We start from the raw sequence: 17,843 nt of genomic DNA on the forward strand, positions 1-17,843 counted from the left end.
GCCTTTCCAGGCCTCGTCTCAGCCTGCCCGCGGCTGAAAGATGTGTACCCACCTCAGGGTTTCAACCGGGGGCCCCTGGGCACCAGCCGGGGCAGCTGGGAGGCCGACAGCTTTGTCAGGACCCCCGGGATGCTGCCCGTGGGGGCTCTGCAGGGCTGGCCCCGAGGGAGCCCTGAGTAGACTGTACAGGGCTTTAGCCCCAAAGACCCCGGAAGCCAGTGGCACCCATGGCTAAATGCCTTTCTCAGTGAGAGCTCTGTGACCCTGCTTGGCATTCCTGGGACGGCACAACGGACAGGACATCGGCACAGCTCGTGGGGGCCCCTCCAGAGCTCTGCCTGGCTTGCGATCAGTACCCCAGAGGTCAGGCCTCAGGGCTGAGCCGGGTGCCAGGAACACAGAGCGGCCCCGTGACGTGTGGCAGTTGGTACATGACATGCATCAGCACACCCAGCCCCAGCCACCCTCTGGAAGACTGGCAGGAAATATGGGGAAGAGAAAGAAGAAAACACGTTCAGTTCAAGGAGAAGCCTCTCACAGCAGAAATGGGGAAACAGCTGAGCAGTGGTCCTGGCGTTGCCGGGCAGGGCCAGGGTGGGGACCAGCTGTGTGGTTTTCTGCAGGAAACGGCCGGGACGCTGGGGATGGGTGGGGGCATCTGTTCGCTGGTATCAAGTGAGTGAAACTGCTGGCCTGGTCTGCGTCCGGGCCATCCCAGGGCGGACATCTCTTGCTGGGAGCTGAGACAGAAAGGTTCTGTTTGCATGTGCAAGGTGAGGCCACTGTTCGCAAGCACAGAGACAGCACCGGGTCTCGGGTACCTGAGGTTTTCGTGTCCCCGCTCCAGACAGCGCTGGGCACCACCCGCCCATGGATGATGACCGAAGGCGAGGACTGAGATGCCCTCCCCCAGGGAGATGTGGGGGCGGCGAAGGAAAGCGAGGCTGCGGGGAGGCCACCAAAGCGGCAGGAGGAAAGCCTGGAGAGGCGATTCCGTGTCCAAGAGAGATGACGGAGGGAGCCGGTGAGGCCGGTCCCGCGCGGTCCCCTCGGCCACGCGCCCACGCCAGGCTGTGGATCTGGAGCCTCGGGCGCCCCCTGGTGGTCACATCTGGCTGCAGCGCTGTCGTCGCACAAGGCGCACAGGCTTCCAGGGAGAGCATGAGCTGGGGAGGCAAGGGGACCGCCTCCCGGACACGTCGCGATGCCCACGAGGGGACCTCCCCACCCCCCGGAACCCCAACCCCGCGCGGCGACCCTCGAAACGCCCGGCAGGGGGGCGCTCACCACCCCCCCCAGAAGACGCGGGGTCCTTGCACCGCCCAGCTCCTCGGCCCCGCCCATTGACCACGCCCCCTACCTGCCAGGCCCCGCCCCTCGCCCCGGCTTTCCCCCCCCTTCGACCCGCCCCCAGCCCATCGTCAGGCTCCGCCCCAATCCAGGCTCCTCCCCTCCGCCCCGCCCAGCGTGCCCTGCGTGTCGACGGCGGCGCGGAACTGGCGTGGCACAGCGACGGCGCGCGCGGGCGTCCTGGGGCGGGACTTCCGGTGGCGCTGGCGAGCGTCTTCCGGCCGCGCGCGAGGGTGGTCCGGCCGGCCTCTGGGACATGAAGGTGAGCCCCGCGGCGGCCGGCCGGGGTCGTGCCCGCGCCCCGCGTGCCGGCGCCTGCGCCTCCTCCTCGCGCGGCCTCAGTTCCCCTCCGCGAACCGGGCGCGAGGGAAGCGGCGTGCGGCCGGTGTGGACGAAAGGGGGTGTTGGAGCGAGAGGACGTGGGCGACGGGCAGCGTGTGGGGGCGGACGTGGGCGGAGGCGCCGTGGGCCCGGCGGAGCGAGCGCGGGCCGGTGTGGACGAGCGAGTGGGAGTGAGGGCCCGAGTGGGAGAGCGCGGCTCCGTGTGACAGGTGGCGGTGAGCAGGCGGGGCGCCGGGGGAGTGGGGGTAGCCCCGACCCCAGGGGTAGGCCACCCCCTCCGGGTTGGGGTGCACTGGGCTGGACCCCGCCTGGCTCAGTCCCCAGCCTCGAGGGTAGACGTTGCTGAGCCCAGAGGGGTCAGTGGACCCCGGTGGCCGCGTCCTCCGCGCCTCCACGCCGCGGAAGGCGCCTGCGATGTGGACACCTGGTGGCGGACTCCCGGCCTGAGCCGCACGTGGTCCATTCATGGCCCCGGGGCTGCGGTCCTGCTTCCGCGGGGCCCTCACTTCCCAGAGCGCCCACCGCTCCCGCGGGACCCCCGTTGGCTCCAGAATTTGCACTCAGAGGCGGCAGCGGGCATGAGTGACCGCCACACCTGCCATTCAGTTGAAGACAAAGGCGGCTCAGGGTCCAGCCCGGTGTCCGTAATGGACTCTGGACCCACCATTCAGCGCTTCTCAAAATGGCCCGTCCCTGAGTAGCGAGAGCAGTCCGTCCGCCTCAGCCAGCGTCTCGAAAGGAAGAGAAACGTCCCGAAAGGAAGAGAAACGTCCCGAGGGCATCGCAGGACAGGAGCTCCGATCGGCACACGTACAACACGTGTCCGCACTTGGTGTGCGCGGGTGAGCCGGGCTGTGGCCAGCACTCACTGGTCTTCGATGGAAACCACTTGAACGGCACCGCAGGGTCTCGGTCCTTTGGTCACACGGCTGGAACAGCTCTTACTGTGGGTCTCCACGGGGACCGGCTGTCCTCTGGGCACAGGCTGACACAGTCCCCCGGAGCCTGGAGCCTCAGATGGTGGCTCCAGGCAGGCCTGCGGCCCCTGGTTTGGGTGTGTAACAGCCTCTCTGGGTCACTACACACCACACTCCCCGTCCCACACAGAAGAGGTCAGGGGCACGTGGGGCGAAACACACTCTGCTGGCAGGAGCACGCGCCTTGGGCACAGAGGCCCGGAGGACATCGCTGTGCAGTGCCCAGTGGGGAGCGGTGGGAGGTGCCCGGGCAGGGCCTCGCCAGGCAGGAGCACCCCACACACGACACAGCTCACATGTTAGTCCCCATCACCAGGACCAGGCAGGCAGTCTACAAAGTTCCCTGCTGGTCCGGAAGCGGCCCCACACGCCAGGTGCTTCTCCCTGGCGCGCCTCCTCACCCCCACGCTGGCCCCGGGGGCAGGCGGTCTGCAGCGGTGTCCGCCTGGCCTTGTGCTCAGCCTGGTCCTCCTTCCGTTGCCCCTGCTCCTGGCACTTAAGCCAGCAGGGCCTGTCTCCTCCAGATGGGCCCCACCTCCACCCTTTCCCGTGGTGAGAGCACCGGTCGGGTCAGGCAGAGGGTCTCGGTCCACCATGTGCAGGACAGCAGGAGGGGCGGCGGGAGGGCGGTAGGGCACCCTGGAGCCTGCAGGTTACTGCCGTGGGAGCACTTCCTGCTTCGTTTCCATTCCTTTCCGTCCTCGGCGACCCAGGCCCCTGCCCTGGAGCCGAGGAGACGCCTGCGGTCATGGAGGGGCCTGGGGCCAAAGCGGTGCCTCGCAGAGCGGGCCCCTCCCGCCGCTCCATGTAGCTCCTGCCCGCAGGTCCCTCCCGCACGGCCCTCACCTCCGTTCTCTAGCTTGTGGAAGCACATCCAGGCCTGTCCGGCCCCACCGTGGCCCAGCTGCCAGGAGCTGGCCCCTCATAGCTTAGCAGGTGCAGTCTCAGTCTGTCCAGGGGGGTGATGGGTAATTCTGGGCAGCCTGCCCCTGCCATGGCCAGCGCCCCCTCCCTCAGGGCCCTTCCAGACCTGGGGTTGTGCCCAAGGAGTCCAGTCTCCCCGCTGTGGTGGCTAGATGCTGGGCTGGGGCGGGCGGTACGGCAGAGGCTGCAGTCCTTGATTCTGATGCTGCCTGGGCCCCCCAGTCTGCACCAGGGCACCGGTCTCACCCAGGGGAGTGACAGCCCAGAATAGCGCAGCCTGTGCAGCCATGGGAGGGGGAGCAGGTTGAGAGGATAGTCGGGGGTTCTGTGGTTCTGTCCACTCCGACAGGGCACACCCTGCCTGGCCAGAAAGGCGATGCCAGCCCGCTGGTATGGGGGCGGCCCCTGGGCTGGGCTGGAGGGAGCACTTGCCAGGACCAGCTGGGCCCACGTGCTCTTTACACCTGTACATCTTTTAGTTTTTATCTTGACCTGAGGACATGATTTTTATTGATTTCCGGGGAGGGAGAGGGAGAGACTGTCAATATGAGGGTGAAACAGATCAGTTGCCTCCCACACACACCCCAACCGAGGACCGAACCCACAGCCTGGCGGAATCAAGCCCACGACCTTTTGGTGTAGAGACAGTGCTCCAGCCCACGGAGCCACCCCGGCCAGGGCCACACCTGCACCTCTTACAGCCTCATCGAGGACGGCAGCCAGGCGGGGCTGCTTGTCACTCAGCTGCCCCGGGGGAAAGACAGGTGGGATCTGCGAGGGGGCGGGGAGCGAGGGCTAGCCTGACTGCACAGCTAGTGCCAGTCCGTGCGGGAAGGAGAAAACGCAGGTGATGCCCAGGAGGACCCAGCACGGCCCGCATGTCAGCGTCCCCCTCCTCACTGTCCTCGGTGGAGGAGCACAGGACTTCTAAATAAACCCGGGACGCGCTGCTGCGAGCGTGTGTGTGTGTGTGTGTGTCTGTGTCTGTGTCTGTGTGTCTGTGTGTGTGCGCGCACACGCACACGCGCGCTTCCTGCTGTTGGTGGAGCCAGCGCCTCTGCACCGCTGAGCGCCTGCCCTGTCCCAGCAGGAGGAGCTGCAGGCTGCTCTGCCACAGACATCCTCCGTGTCTCCCACGAGGGCGGGGGCGTTTCCAAAGCGGGGTCTGTCAGGAGAGGAAACGCGTCGGAAAGTATAATGTTCACAGGCAGATTGTCACCCAGGAAGGTTTCTCCAGCCTGACCTCCCAGAAACAGCCGAGAGGGGCTGCCCTGGTGCCTCCGGTGCCTCAGCCTCGAGCTCACACTCCGGGTGGACATGCTGCCTTACTCAGCATCCTTTCCTCTGTCCGGGGAAGCCTCTGGGACTGGGCTTGTGTCTTCCTCCTCTTCACGTCCCCACTTAGCAGGTAGTGGGCGCTTTATCTCTCTGATTTGTAAGAGAGAGCCCTTTAGGTGTTGTGCATAGATAATGGGTAGGAATCTGCTGGCAAGTGTGTTCTGAGTACTTGTTTTCCTCATTGTTTCTTTATATATTCCTTATGTGTATGCATATACATATGTGTATGTATCCTAGAGGCCCAGTGCACAAAATTTGTGCACTGGTGGGGCGGGGGTCCCTCAGCTCAGCCTGTGCCCTCTCACAGTCGGGGAGCCCTGTGATCAGTCGCCCCTACAGTGCGAGGCCCTGCCCACCCGCCACAGCACTGCCACTGGGTAGCCTGGGCCTCCCTCTACGGGGCGATCATGGGGCGATGGCCAGGCCCCCAGCCAATCACATCGCACCTGCCTTGGCTGGCCTGGCGCCAGTGGGTGTCACAGCGTGGTCGTCCGGACAGTCCTGCTGTTCAGTCTTTTGATCGATTTGCATATTATACTTTTATTACCATAGATGCATATGTAAAGGGTGTCCCAAAATTCACACAGGATTTGAATTTTACACCATTTGTGCCGTAAAGTGTTGCCAACGAAAAAAACAGATAGCATGACAGCTGACAGTTCAGGGTTATTAAAAGTGGAGCGCTACACGAAAGAACAACGAGTTTTCATTGTTGAGCAATATTTTAAAAATAATGAAATGGATGCTGATTTTTCTAACAAAATCTTCAGCGATGAGGCTCATTTTCATCTTGATGGCTTGGTTAATCGACAAAATTGTCGCATTTGGGGTTCAGAAAATCCACGAGTGATTGTTGAGAAACAAATGCACCCACAACGTGTCACTGTTTGGTGCGGATTTGGGGCTGGAGGCATCATCGGACCATGCTTCCTCGAAAATGCGGCTGCTCAGGCAATAACAGTTCATGGTGCTCGCTGTCGCGACATGATAATCCAGTTTTTTGTGCCTAAATTGCAAGATATGGATGTGGACGACGTGGTTTCAACAAGACGGTGCCACATGCCATACAGCCCGAGAAACAATTCAATTACTGCATGAGTCATTTCCTGGTGGTGTAATTTCCCATTTTGGTGATCAGAATTGGCTGCCCAGATCATGTGATTTAATGCTGTTGGACATTTTTCTTTGGGTTTTTTGAAGTCTAGGTTTATGCCAACAAGCCCACAATCACCCACGCCTTGAAGGAGGAAATTGAGCGCTGTATCAATGGAATTCAGCCACATTTAGCAAAACGGTCATGGAAAATTTCAACAAGAGTGCGTATATGCCAGCAAAGCCATGGAGGCCATTTACCCAATATGCTATTCCAAACATAACCCTATACTGTATACTTTATGAATCAATAAAAAATTTACAATTTTTAATTATAAACCTGTGTTTTCTATCAAAATTACTTCTTGCGTGAATTTTGGGACACCCTTTATTTTGTCTTCTAAATGGAAGTTTTGTGTTCTCACGTGGTAAGCTCTATTGGTGTTTTTTCTGTGACCTCTAGCGTCGCGTCGCGCAGAGCTGGAACAGCCTGCCTACTCGGAGGTGACGTGAACAGGCGCCCGCGTCTTCTCCGGGTTCCGTGGCTCTGTTAGTCACAGTGAAGCCCTCTGACCGGACCTCTTTGTTTTGTTTTTAATAATTTTTTTTTTTCGGAGAGAGAGAAAGGGAGGGATAGAAACCTTAATGATGAAAGAGAATCATTGACTGGCTGCCTCCTGCACACTCCACACTGGAGATCCAGCCTGAAACCTGGGCCTGTGCCCTGACCGGGAATCGAACCATGATCTCCTGGTTCATAGGTCAATGCTCAACCCCTGAGCCATGCTGGCCAGGCTTCTTTGGGTTCGATGGGGAGGGAGAGCCAGCATCCTCCTAGTGGGCAGTGGTCAGCAGGGCCCGCGGCAGGGAGGCAGGGAAGCCCCTCTGGCTGGCTGTGAGGGAAATGGGCCCAGCGGTGCTGGAAGCTGGACTCAGGCACTTGGGGCTGGTCCAGGGCAGGGCTGTGTCCTGGGGCCAGCAATGCCCAGCCCAGTGCCCTGAGGACCCAGGCCCCGCTGTGAGGTCTCCAGGCGCTCTGCTCTCTCTGCAGCCCCCTGGACTCCGAGCCTGCACCCCCTGCGACTGCCCGCCATGAAGGCGCTCCTCCGCGTGCTCTGGCTCGCTCTGGCCTGCGGCTCTGCTCACACCACCCTGTCAAAGTCAGACGCCAAAAAGGCCGCCTCCAAGACCCTGCAGGAGAAGGTAAGGTGGTGGGAGCCTGGCCGCAGGGCTGCCCCTTTGCACCTTCTCTCTCCCCACGGGGGCCCCGTGTCCACGTGGCCTGGGAGCGGGAGGCTGGGGGGCGTGGCGGTGTGCTGACAGGGCGGCCGCAGGGAGCAGCTCCCTGCCCTGGGCCTGTCTTGTGTGACGATGTCCAAATTTCGGCCCCACCTGCTTTCCGCTGCTTTCGGCACCAGCGCTCGTCCTGGATCATCTGTGAAGTCCAGTCAGGGAGGCAGAGCATGTCTGCAAGGGACTGTCCGCTCCGCGGGGCGGGCCTCCCCCTGCGTCCCCTGGCTGAACCGAGGCCGCTCTGCCGGGTCCACCTCTGCCTGCGGGCGCTGACGCTTCCCCATTCCCTTTGCTCCAGACTCAGTTTGCAGAGAAGCCTGTCCAGGACCGGGGGCTGGTGGTGACGGACCCCAGAGCCGAGGACGTGGTTCTGGAGCATCGCAGCTACTGCTCGGCCAAGGCCCGGGAGAGGCACTTCGCTGGGGACGTCCTGGGTTACGTCACTCCGGTGAGCTGGCCCCGGCGGACGGGGCTGTCCCAAGGGCACGGCGGCACTGGGGTCTGCATGCTCACCTCCCCAGGCCCGGCTGCCGTGGGGTGCAGCAGGAACGGCTCAGGGTCCACGGGGGGTTCGTCTGCCTGGCCAGCTGCAGGGACTCACCGGCCTCTGTCCTCTGCCAGTGGAACAGCCACGGCTACGACGTCACCAAGGTCTTTGGGGCCAAGTTCACGCTGATCTCACCCGTGTGGCTGCAGCTGAAGAGGCATGGCCGCGAGTTGTTCGAGGTCACGGGCCTCCACGACGTGGACCAAGGTTCTCACCTGTTCGTCTCCCGGCCCAGTGGGGGTGTGAGTGTGAGCCTGTGTGTGAGAGCATGCGTGTGTCCGTGTGTGAGAGCATGCGTGTGGTGACTGCCCGGGGTCGGCCTGCACCCCCGTCCTCTTGGCGGGTGGTGCATGATGTCCAGGAGGGGCGTCTGGGGGTGCTGTTCAGCTTCTCTGAAAGCTGAGCCTGGAGCGAAGAGAAGAGAAGCGTCAGTGTCCGCGCCCTCTGGCTCAGCCAGGGCTGTGCTGGCCGCCCCGTGCCGCTGACCGGAGACGCAGGGGAGGCCCTCCCCGCAGAGCTGCCATCGCTGCAGATGTGCTCTCTCCCGGCGCCCTGCCTGACTCGCTCACCACGGGGCCATCCAGAACTCGAGGCGGGGAGCGTGTTTGTGGGCCTGAGCCTGAGCTGACGTGGCTGTCCCCCTTCCGGGTCCAGAGAGGACACACGTCAGCCGGTTGTAGAGCCTCGAGACCCAGAGCAGCTCCCCAATGCCAGGAGGGCAGCGTCAGCTCCAAGCAACAGTCCCGGTGTCTGAGCTGCCAGCCCAGGCTGCTCTGCGGGGAGGCGGCCCCCTGACCTCCCCATCAGCTCCCCGCTGTTCTCCCGTCCTGCAGCGTTTTCCTCCGTGGGGGCAGGTGTGGGGTTGTGTCCCCAAATTGACTGTCCTCTCCCTGCCCCATAGGGTGGATGCGTGCAGTCCGGAAGCAGGCCAAGGGCCTCCGTATAGGTGAGTCCAGGGCGTGGAGGTGGTCAGGGCAGCAGCCCTTAGACCACAGGCCACGGGATGGAGGTCTGGTTGGTGTGACCTCCTGTGAGTGGATGAGTGGGCCCCAGGGTGATCCAGCGCATTGGTCACTCCCCCAACCGCTCAGAAACGTGGCCAGCCAGCTTTCATGGCCCTGGTCCAGCTGGGGTCCTGCGGTCCTATGCCCACCCCGCCTCAGCCCAGCACGGCCAGCCCTCCTTCACCAGTTTCTTCACTCACGAGCGAGGGTCTGGGGCCCAAGCCCGAGAGGAACACCAACCCCACCCCGTCCCGGAGAACACAGCTGGCTAGCGAGGGAGTGTCCCAAAGTGCAGTGGGATCCGTGGGGTCTGGCGAGTTTGGGGCAGGCTGGGAGCAGGAGCCAGGAGGAGGCGCTGGAGGAGACGTGTGGTTGGCGGTGTGGGGAGCCGTGGGCAGGGTCAGGTCTGGTGGGAGATGGTCCAGCGGGAGCCAGGAGCGAAGAGCAGAGTGTGGGGTCTGGGCAGCCGGAACCAGCGAGTATGGGCACACGGGTTGGCATCTCCACCCTTCTACCCCCGGGCCCGCCCTCACCAGGCCATGAGCTGCTGGAATGACCATGCTGGGTGCCCGTGGTCACTCTGGGTGGGGCCGAGCACAGGAGGGTCACGCTGCCTGTGCGGGCCTGTACCCCCAGTGCCTCGGCTCCTGTTTGAGGACTGGACGCATAAGGACTTCCAGAGCGTGTGGGACAGCGAGGACGAGATCGAGGAGCTCAGCAGGACCCTGCTCCTGGTCGCCAAGGTGAGGCCTGGTGCTCCCCAGGCGGGGCCCTGCCTCGGGCGACGCACAGCTGTCCTCAGGCCCCAGGGCTGGGGCTGGGTGGAGAGGGACATGCGTGGACAGCACATAGGAGAGCCCCGGCCACTCTGCCTGTGGTCTGTGGGGACCCCCACTTCGGTGCCTGTGGCTTGAGCCTCGGGCCGTGACCTTTGTGGTGGGCGCGGGGGCTGCCTCCCATGCTTCCCTCCTGCTCACGGGCCATCCTCACCGTCCCGGGTCCTTTCAGAGCCAGCATTTCGATGGCTTCGTGGTGGAGGTGTGGAGCCAGCTGCTGAGCCAGAAGCACGTGTAAGTGGTGGAGGCAGAGCCCCAGGGGTCCCGTGGAGATCAGAGGAGGGACGGGGAGCCCACTTGGGTGGAGGCCTTGGTCCCACAGACGGGGCTCTGCTGGCCTGCCCTGCAGGTGGCGGGGGGAGCAGGAGCCTCCCCGCAGGGCGCCCAGGCAGTGCCACAGTCGGGCTCGCACACCAGCAGGGGGTGCTGCTGAGCACGAGGAGCCTGCCCAGGGCCCGAGGAGAGGCTGGCGAGCACAGCCGGGCCCTCCCATGGACGGCCAGGGGTTCCGGGAAAGAACAGCCGCCCCGGCCACACCGCCCTGGGCCAGAGAGACCAGCAGGGCGGAATGGTGGAGAGTCACCCGCAGCAGCCACCGCCCTGGCCTGTCGGGGCCATGGGGCCCCCGCCGAGGGCAGGGGCCAGCTCTCCTGCGGGCATCGTGGCCACGGCTCCACAGAGGCGGGCGCAGCCACAGGCCCACGGGGCAGCGGACCTTTCGGCCCTTGTGTTTACTTACTCTTTTCTTTTAATTTATTTCTCTTAGAGAAATGTTAGTTTGTTGTTCCACTTACTGATGCATTCATCGGTTGCTTCCTTTATGTGCCCTGACGGGGATCAAACCCGCAACCTTGGCGAATCCGGGTGCCCCCTTCTGTTGTAAAGCTGCAGGCGGCCTCGGCCCACGTGGAAGCAGAGTCCCCAGAAGGACCTGTCTTCCAGGGCAGGTGGGAGACACACCGTCAGGTGCAAGGGGAACGGGACACCCCTCCCCCCCCCGCCCCGCAGGCTCCGAGACAGACGTGCCAGGAGCCGGCGCCAGGGGCCCTCTGCCCTGGGGGGGTGGCGCAGCGGCAGGGGTCCCTGCTCCCCACGCTCAGGCCCCTGCACCAGCCGGTGCTTCTGAAGGCTCCCTGTCCGTCCGCCTGTGCTGGGCCGAGGCCGGTTTGGAAAGGGGGATGGAGCCGGGAGAGCGTGCTGCCACCCAGTCAGGCCTCGCACTCCGCGTCCACTCGGACCGCATGGGAGGTCCTGGGGCACACAGGAGCGGTGCCACGGGCAGCGTGTGGACCCCGAGCCGGTGCCCGAGGGCTGGGGCATCTTCCAGGGCAGGAAGTGCCGTAAGGGGCGCCTGCCCAACCCCGGGCTCGGTCCGGTCTCCTGGGCTGACCTCGCGTTTCTTCCCAGGGGCCTCATCCACCTGCTCACCCACATAGCCGAGGCGCTGCACCAGGCCCGGCTGCTGATCATCCTGGTCATCCCTCCGGCTGTCACCCCTGGGTGAGTGCCACCCTCGCTCAGGCTGGGAGATGGAAACGGCTGGCCCGAGTCGGCGGGCTGGTCCCAGGCCGCGTCCCTGAACCCACACCCGGGAAGACGTGCTGAAAGTCCCTCAGTCTGAGGGATGGAGTCTTTCAGACACACTTCCGCGCACCCTCAGGCGATGCCCTGGCCCTGGGGAGCTCAGGCGGCAGTTGGGGCTCCTTCCAGAACCTGGTGGACGGGGAGGTGGAGGGGTCCCGGCGCTGTGGCTGTCATGTCTGCCCTGCCCAAGGCGCAGGTCAGGGCCAGGGCAGACCCGGTAAAGGGGCAGGGCAGTGGTGGGGAGGGCCACAGAGGCCCGAGGGGACCAGGTTAGATGCACCTCGGCCGGCGATGTCCACTGAGGACGCTCGCAGGTCGATAGACTCACAGAAACGACCCAGCAAGGCTGACAGGGAGCCCGCAGACTCTCGGGCCTCTGGGACAGGTGCCCCTAAAAGCAGGCACTGTTCTCTGAGGGGAGAGTGCCTGGCTGCCTGCCCGCCCACACTCGGCCCTTATGCCCCACGGTGCCCACACTTCCAGGGTCCCCCTCTGGCTGGTGGGCTGCAGCAGGCTGGATTTCAGACCTGTGTCCACAGCCGGCACCCGTTCCAGAGCAGGGCTGGTGGTGCTCCTCCAGGAGCGAGCCAGCCAGAGCCCGTGCCCCTCCTTCCCCACATATGTGCATTCATGTGTGCGGGACACACGTGATGGGGCTGGTAGACTCGAGCACCCGGGCGGGCTTGGTTGCAGACACACAGCACCCATTCCCTGGGTCCCCTGGTTTCTTGGGTGATTTGGGGCAGCTCACCCACTAGTGCTGTGCCTGGAGCCAGAACCTGCCTGCAGCCCCCTCCCCGGCCCAGGCCGTCCATGGGCACGGAGCCGCACAGCTTTCGGCCGGTGCAGAAATCAGACTCACAGTGGCTGTGCTGAGGGGGCAGAGGTGGACACCCCTGGAGGGCCGACAGCTGGGACCCCCTCTGCCCTGGAACCTTCAAGCCCAGCTCCTGGCACCTAGACAGGAAGTGGATGTGTGAGCTGGGGTGACCGGCCCCTCCCCCAGCCACCGCAGGAGGAAGCTCTGTGGGCATTGGGGCCTGGGGTGCTGGAGGGAGGGATGGGGCCACTGTGCCTGGGGCTTCAGGCGCGTCCCCTGGTCCCTCCCAGCAGCCAGGTGTGTGCTGACAGGTGTGCGTTCAGGGCGGGCTGACTGCAGGGCCCTGGGAGCCATCTCCTCGTCGTCGCTTACCCTCCTCCGCGGCACTGCTCCCAGCACCTCCACAGCGGCTCTCGCTGCACAGCCTGTGCTCTGGGAGGGGCCTGTGTGCAGGGCAGGACGGACGCCTTTGTCTGCTGTGCTGTGTCGGGGGCCCTCCCAGCAGCGCTGACCTTGCGCTCTGCTCCCAAGGTCACAGCCCGGCACTGTGCTCGGGTGGGCGTGGAGGTTTCGCTCCGCTACACGCTCTCATGGAGATGCGAGTGCGCAGCTCAGTGCACTGGCTTGACTGGAGCCGGCGCCCTCCCGGGCTGGCCCCGGCATGTCCTCCTGGGCTCGGGCCAGCTCCTCCTGCTCAGCCTCAGGGAGCTCACCTCTAACATGGACCTGCTGAGCCCAGCCCCCACGCGCTGGCCCTGCCAACACTGCCCACTCAGGCAGCCTGGTGGGCAGACGTCCACCTTGATGTGGGCTGTTCCCCTCCCCCATCCCCTCTAGCCATACCTGGGTTCCCCATGGCTTCTGGCAGGCAGTCACCCCATGGTCAGAAGACCCTGATGGGGTGCTCCTCTGCACAGAAGCCCATCCCACTCACCTGGGGCTAAGGACAGCCTACACCAGAGTGTGGTGGCTCAGGACAGCGGGCACAGGCCACCTGTGGGTATGGGACAGGCATGGAGGGTGGCGTTGGATGCGGAAGGCAAGGGTCCAGGCTGGGAGGCTGAGGAGCCTGCAGGCAGGCCAGTGGTCCCCTCTGACCCTTGTGGGGTAGGTGGGCTCATGCTGAGTGGACCAGCAGGGAGGGGCAGTTGATAACTGGTGGGAATGGCTGGGAATGTGGGGAGCAGGTGTGGGCCTCCTAGTAGTGGGCCGGCCCTCGCCTGTCACCATTTAGGGGCAGAGGGTTGGGGGTCTTGGTGGGGGAACAAGGCCCTAGAGGTGACCCCGTGGGCCATGTGGCCCTGACCATGCTGCAGGCCGTCCCCTGTAGCCGAGTGCTGAGTTATTTCCAGGAGTGACCTGAGGTCCTGGAGTGGCAAGGAGAGGGCAATGGGCTGCAAACCCCCACCGCCAGCTGCTCTGCCTCAGCTCGGGGGCCGGCTGGGGGCCAGCAGGTGTGCGATGGGCCTGGGGGCCGTGCTTGTCTTGTGCAGGACCGACCAGCTGGGCATGTTCACAAACAAGGAGTTGGAGCAACTGGGCCCTGTGCTGGACGGCTTCAGCCTCATGACCTACGACTACCCCTCCCCGCAGCAGTGAGTGGATTCTGGGCCCTGTGAGCCCTGCTGGGTGCCCGCATGCTCCCCACCAGCAGGGCTGACGTGGGAAGGCCAGGCCTGGCTCCCCGCTGGCCAGCTCAGGACCACAGCTGCCAGCTGTTCCAGGGCGCAGAGGGACCAGCCTGTTCTCCAAAGCCCAGGATTGGCCTGGCAGCCTTTTCGCTTTGAGGGCATGTGACAGATGGCAACAGACAGCCCCCAGGGGCGTACTCTCCCGGGTGTCCTGCCCCCCATGGTTGGCCCAGGCGAAGCAGATAGAGACAGGAGTGTCCAGCAGAAGGCACCAGGGGAGGCTCGCTGGCTGCTGCCCCCTCCCACTGTGCACGGACCCTCGCCCCAGCTTGGGAGGCCTCTGCCTGACACTGAAGCCCACGCCCCCTCGCCCGGCAGGCCCGGCCCCAATGCTCCGCTGTCCTGGGTGCGAGCCTGTGTCCAAGTCCTGGACCCCAAGTCCAAGTGGCGGAGCAAGATCCTCCTGGGGCTCAACTTCTACGGCATGGACTACTCGGCCGCCAGGGACTCCCGCGAGCCGGTCATCGGGGCCAGGTGAGCTGGGGCTCCGTCAGCAGGGCAGCCTCTGGTGCGGCCCCTCCCCGAGGCCCTGGCTCCGTGGGTCTGCAGGTTCCCAGAGGCGATGGGTGAGCGGGGGAGAGGCCCTTGCGGGGTCTGCAGACAGAGCCTCTCTGAGCCTCGGAGTTGGGGGCCATGTTGTGCCACCCGATCTGGGACACCCCTAGCGTTTCCTCCTCTGTCAGGCGGGTGGACAGCCTTCGCGATGTGAGTGGTGCGTGTGCTGGCGGGGAGGGGATGGGCCCGCGAAGCTCCACTCTAGAGGCCCTTGTCACCTGGACCCTCACTTCCTGCTGCCCGGAGGACGGCCTTTCCTTTGTGCTGGGCAGCTCTGCTGGTGTTGGACTCTGTTCAGCTTCACTCGCTTCCTCTTTTGGGAAGATGTTTTTGCTGGGCATAGAATTCTAGGTTGTCGGCTTTTTTCCTGGGCTGTCACTTTGTCACCTTCCTGCTGTGCGTCCAGTGGGCCACATGTGGCAGTGCTGTCCCTGTGTGCGGCTGTTCCCCCCCCCAACCCTGTGTGGCCGCCCCCCCACCCGTGGCTGCCCCCCTCCCCCGTGCGGCTGTCCTCCCCCACTCCCCATGAGGCTGTTCTCCCCGTGCGGCTGTCCCCCTGTGCGGCTTTCCCCACGTGCGGTTCCCCTGTGCGGCTGTCCCCCCCCCCGTGTGGCTGCCCCCCCCCACCCCCCGCGGCTGTCCACCCCATGCGGTTGTCCCTGCGTGTGGCTCCCCAGCAGCTGCCATGGTGACCAGGCGGGGCCTGCATGGACCTTCCTTCCTGCACGTGGTTTGCCTAGGCTTTTTGGATCTGTGGCTCTTTTTATCAGATTTAGAAAGATTTGGGCAGTTTCTTCCAATATTTGCCTCCCCCTCCCTTTCTCTCTGGGCCTCGAGTGCATGTTGTCAGGTCCGTGGCTGGGCCCCGCCCCCTGGCCCAGGGCCCTCCGGGGACTCTTCTTTCCTTCCATCTCTTTGGGGTTTATTTCCGTCTCCATATCCATGGCCGCTGCTGCCTGTCTCATCTGCTCTTGACCCACTCGGCCTTTCCGGTCACTGTTGGCCCAGCGGCTGGTCTGGGTCTTCTCTCGTCTCCCCTGTCGCGTGTGAGCTCTGCCCCTGCATCGGTCGGCTCTCGGTCCTGTCACCCGCCCTCGTCAGGCCTGCGCTCTGGGTGGGGCGCCAGGTGCCCGTTTGTTCCCTGGAAACCACGTGAGCCACTGCTCTTCTCAAGTCCTGGTCCTGTCGGTGGAGAGCTTGTCCAGGGACCGCGGTCTGGGCGCGCTGCTGCAGCCGTGGTCCTTCACAGGCGTCTCTGTGGTCAGAACCCTCGTTCCTGGACAGAACCTCCTCCCTGGAAGGTCCCCCCCACATCCCTGGCCTGCAGGGGTGTTGGCCTTGAGAGACCACCGTCCTAGCTCAGGCCACTGCACAGACACTGCAGACGGCACACACCACTCACTGCCCGTCCTGGAGGCTGGAGCCCGAGGCCTCCGTCCTGGGCGTGTGGACGCCGTCTCCTCCCCGTGTCCCCGCGTGGTCCCTGTGCATGTCTGTGTCCTGCTCCCCTCTTCTCATGAGGACCCCAGTGCCCTCACTTAACCTGAGTCACCCCAGTCACAGTCTGAGGTCCTGGGCTCAGACCATCTCCAATCCACCTGGGGGGAGGGGTCATCATTTCCTCACGGGACGTGGGCCCAGCAGTAGCTCGCACAGTGGAGTTGTTGGAGCCCTAACCCAGCTTGTGGGTCAGATGACAAAGGGCTCCACGCGGCCCCCAGTGGCCACAGCTCCAACTGTTCTGAGGAGGGGCCAGGAGCTGCAAAAAGGCATTCTAATTTGAAGGTATCTGTGTGTGTGTGTGTGTGTGTGTGTACGTGGAGGGGTGTGCACGTGTTCCACACGCACACCGGCTGCTCCAGCCAGAGGTGGAAGGCTATACCCCATCCGGTTGGCAGCCCCTGCGACCTCCCCTCCCTGACAGAGAGGCCGGGGCCCGGCTTCAGGGGGTCTGAGGAAAGCAGGTGGTGGAGAGGGGGCCGGGGCCCAGGGTGTGGCTGGCTGCCTTCCCCGTGCTGCACCCCAGCCTCACCTGCAGGAGCCGATGCTGCCGCCCAGCAGGGCCTCCCCAGGGGCCAAATAACTGCGCAGAGCACCAGCGCTGACAAGCGGCTGCGGCTCGGGCCTCAAAGGCAAGTGGAGGTCAGTGCCCACTTTGGTCCTGCAGGAGGCGGCTGAGGGGGACGTGGGTGAAGAGGGCAGGCCTGTGACAGGCCGGCAGGTCAGCTGGAGGCTTCAGATCTGGCCAGGGTCACGTCTGCCTCGAGGGAGCGCTGTGGTTTGGGTGGTGCCACAGCGCCTTCCCTGGGGTCCGCGTCTCTGTGACCGGAATGAGGGTCGGTGTGGACTGAGTGCAGGGCTGTAGGGGGGTCAGGAGGGATGTCCCCTCCCTCCAGGGGCACCCGAAAGGCCGTTGTGCCCCCCACAGGACCATCCCAAGCTAAGGGCAGCCTGTGATCAGGGGCGTTGTTGATTGACAGTGATTCGCTGTACAGAGTGGGGTGATAGGCATGGCCACCCGCCTGAGTGAGCTGCCCGCCATGTGGCATGAGGCCCCCGTGAGCCTCTGGCAGGATGCCAGGCCTTCGTGGAATTCTGGGCAGGGCCGGGCCCTTGTTCGTGCCTCCTGCCCCTGGCCCCACACCACCTGCCTCCCTCTCCCCCTCCGCCTTGGTCCCTCCCTCTCCTGGTGCTGGCGCTCACCCCCCCCCCCCCCCGCCCTCCCCAGGTACATCCAGACCCTGAAAGAGCACAGGCCCCGCATCGAGTGGGACAGCCAGGCCGCGGAGCACTTCTTCGAGTACAAGAGGTGAGTGTCCAGCATGAGCCCTGGCCCTGGCCCCAAGCCCACCACTGCCCTGAGGGCTTTCCAAGTGACCTCAGACCTGGGCCCCAGGGGGCGGGGCCGGGAGAAGCGGGAGGCATTCGGTCCCACTGTCCTTTGCAGAAGCCGAGGAGGCAGGCACATCATCTTCTACCCGACTCTGAAGGTTCGTGGGCCGCCTGGGGGGCGGGGGGGCGCGGACCTTCCCTCTGGGAACAAGGGGCTCGGACCTGGGCCTGTTTTGGGGTGCATGGGCCACCGGGGCTGCGCTGGGGACGAGGCGGCTGACACTTCCCTGTCTGCAGTCCGTGCAGATGCGGCTGGAGCTGGCCAGGGAGCTGGGCGTCGGGCTGTCCATCTGGGAGCTGGGCCAGGGCCTGGACTACTTCTACGACCTGCTCTAGGCCCCGCTCTGGGCAGACCTTTCTCAGCAATGGACTCACAGACGTGGGAAATACAGACTGTTCTCTGCCTTCCTGGCATGTTTCTTGCAGTCCTTGGGTGGGCCCCCTCCTCGGCATTGCCCTGAGGAGACAGCCCTTCCAGGCACTGTGAGGGCAGTCGCCACCCCAAGGTGCAGGGCTCCGGCTGCTCCATGCGGCCAGTGGTTCCAGTGGGACTGGAGGCCTCAGAATGGCCCAGCTCCCAGACCCGGACTCCTGGCAG

General features: G+C 64.5%; 1 protein-coding gene across 1 annotated transcript; it reads left to right on the forward strand.

Annotated features, from left to right (window-relative positions):
- Positions 1-1,471: 1,471 nt before the first annotated feature.
- On the forward strand, positions 1,472-17,656 carry CHID1 (chitinase domain containing 1). The gene is made up of 13 exons (XM_059710544.1): positions 1,472-1,612; positions 7,075-7,226; positions 7,615-7,764; positions 7,938-8,070; positions 8,765-8,809; positions 9,504-9,610; positions 9,876-9,937; positions 11,111-11,203; positions 13,601-13,702; positions 14,117-14,272; positions 17,082-17,162; positions 17,301-17,343; positions 17,483-17,656. The coding sequence occupies exons 2-13, from the start codon at positions 7,116-7,118 to the stop codon at positions 17,579-17,581; spliced, it is 1,182 nt and encodes a 393-aa protein (XP_059566527.1). The 5' UTR covers positions 1,472-1,612; positions 7,075-7,115; the 3' UTR covers positions 17,582-17,656.
- Positions 17,657-17,843: the final 187 nt, after the last annotated feature.

This window comes from Myotis daubentonii, chromosome 9, assembly GCF_963259705.1.
Source record: "Myotis daubentonii chromosome 9, mMyoDau2.1, whole genome shotgun sequence".
NCBI lineage: Eukaryota > Metazoa > Chordata > Mammalia > Chiroptera > Vespertilionidae > Myotis > Myotis daubentonii.

Bases quoted from the DNA above. Each gene is read 5' to 3' on its own strand.
- CHID1 (XM_059710544.1), top strand. From the start codon at position 7,116: ATGAAGGCGCTCCTCCGCGTGCTCTGGCTCGCTCTGGCCTGCGGCTCT. The intron at 7,765-7,937 runs GTGAGCTGGCCC...GTCCTCTGCCAG, and splicing joins TCCTGGGTTACGTCACTCCG to TGGAACAGCCACGGCTACGA. The intron at 17,344-17,482 runs GTTCGTGGGCCG...CCCTGTCTGCAG, and splicing joins TCTTCTACCCGACTCTGAAG to TCCGTGCAGATGCGGCTGGA.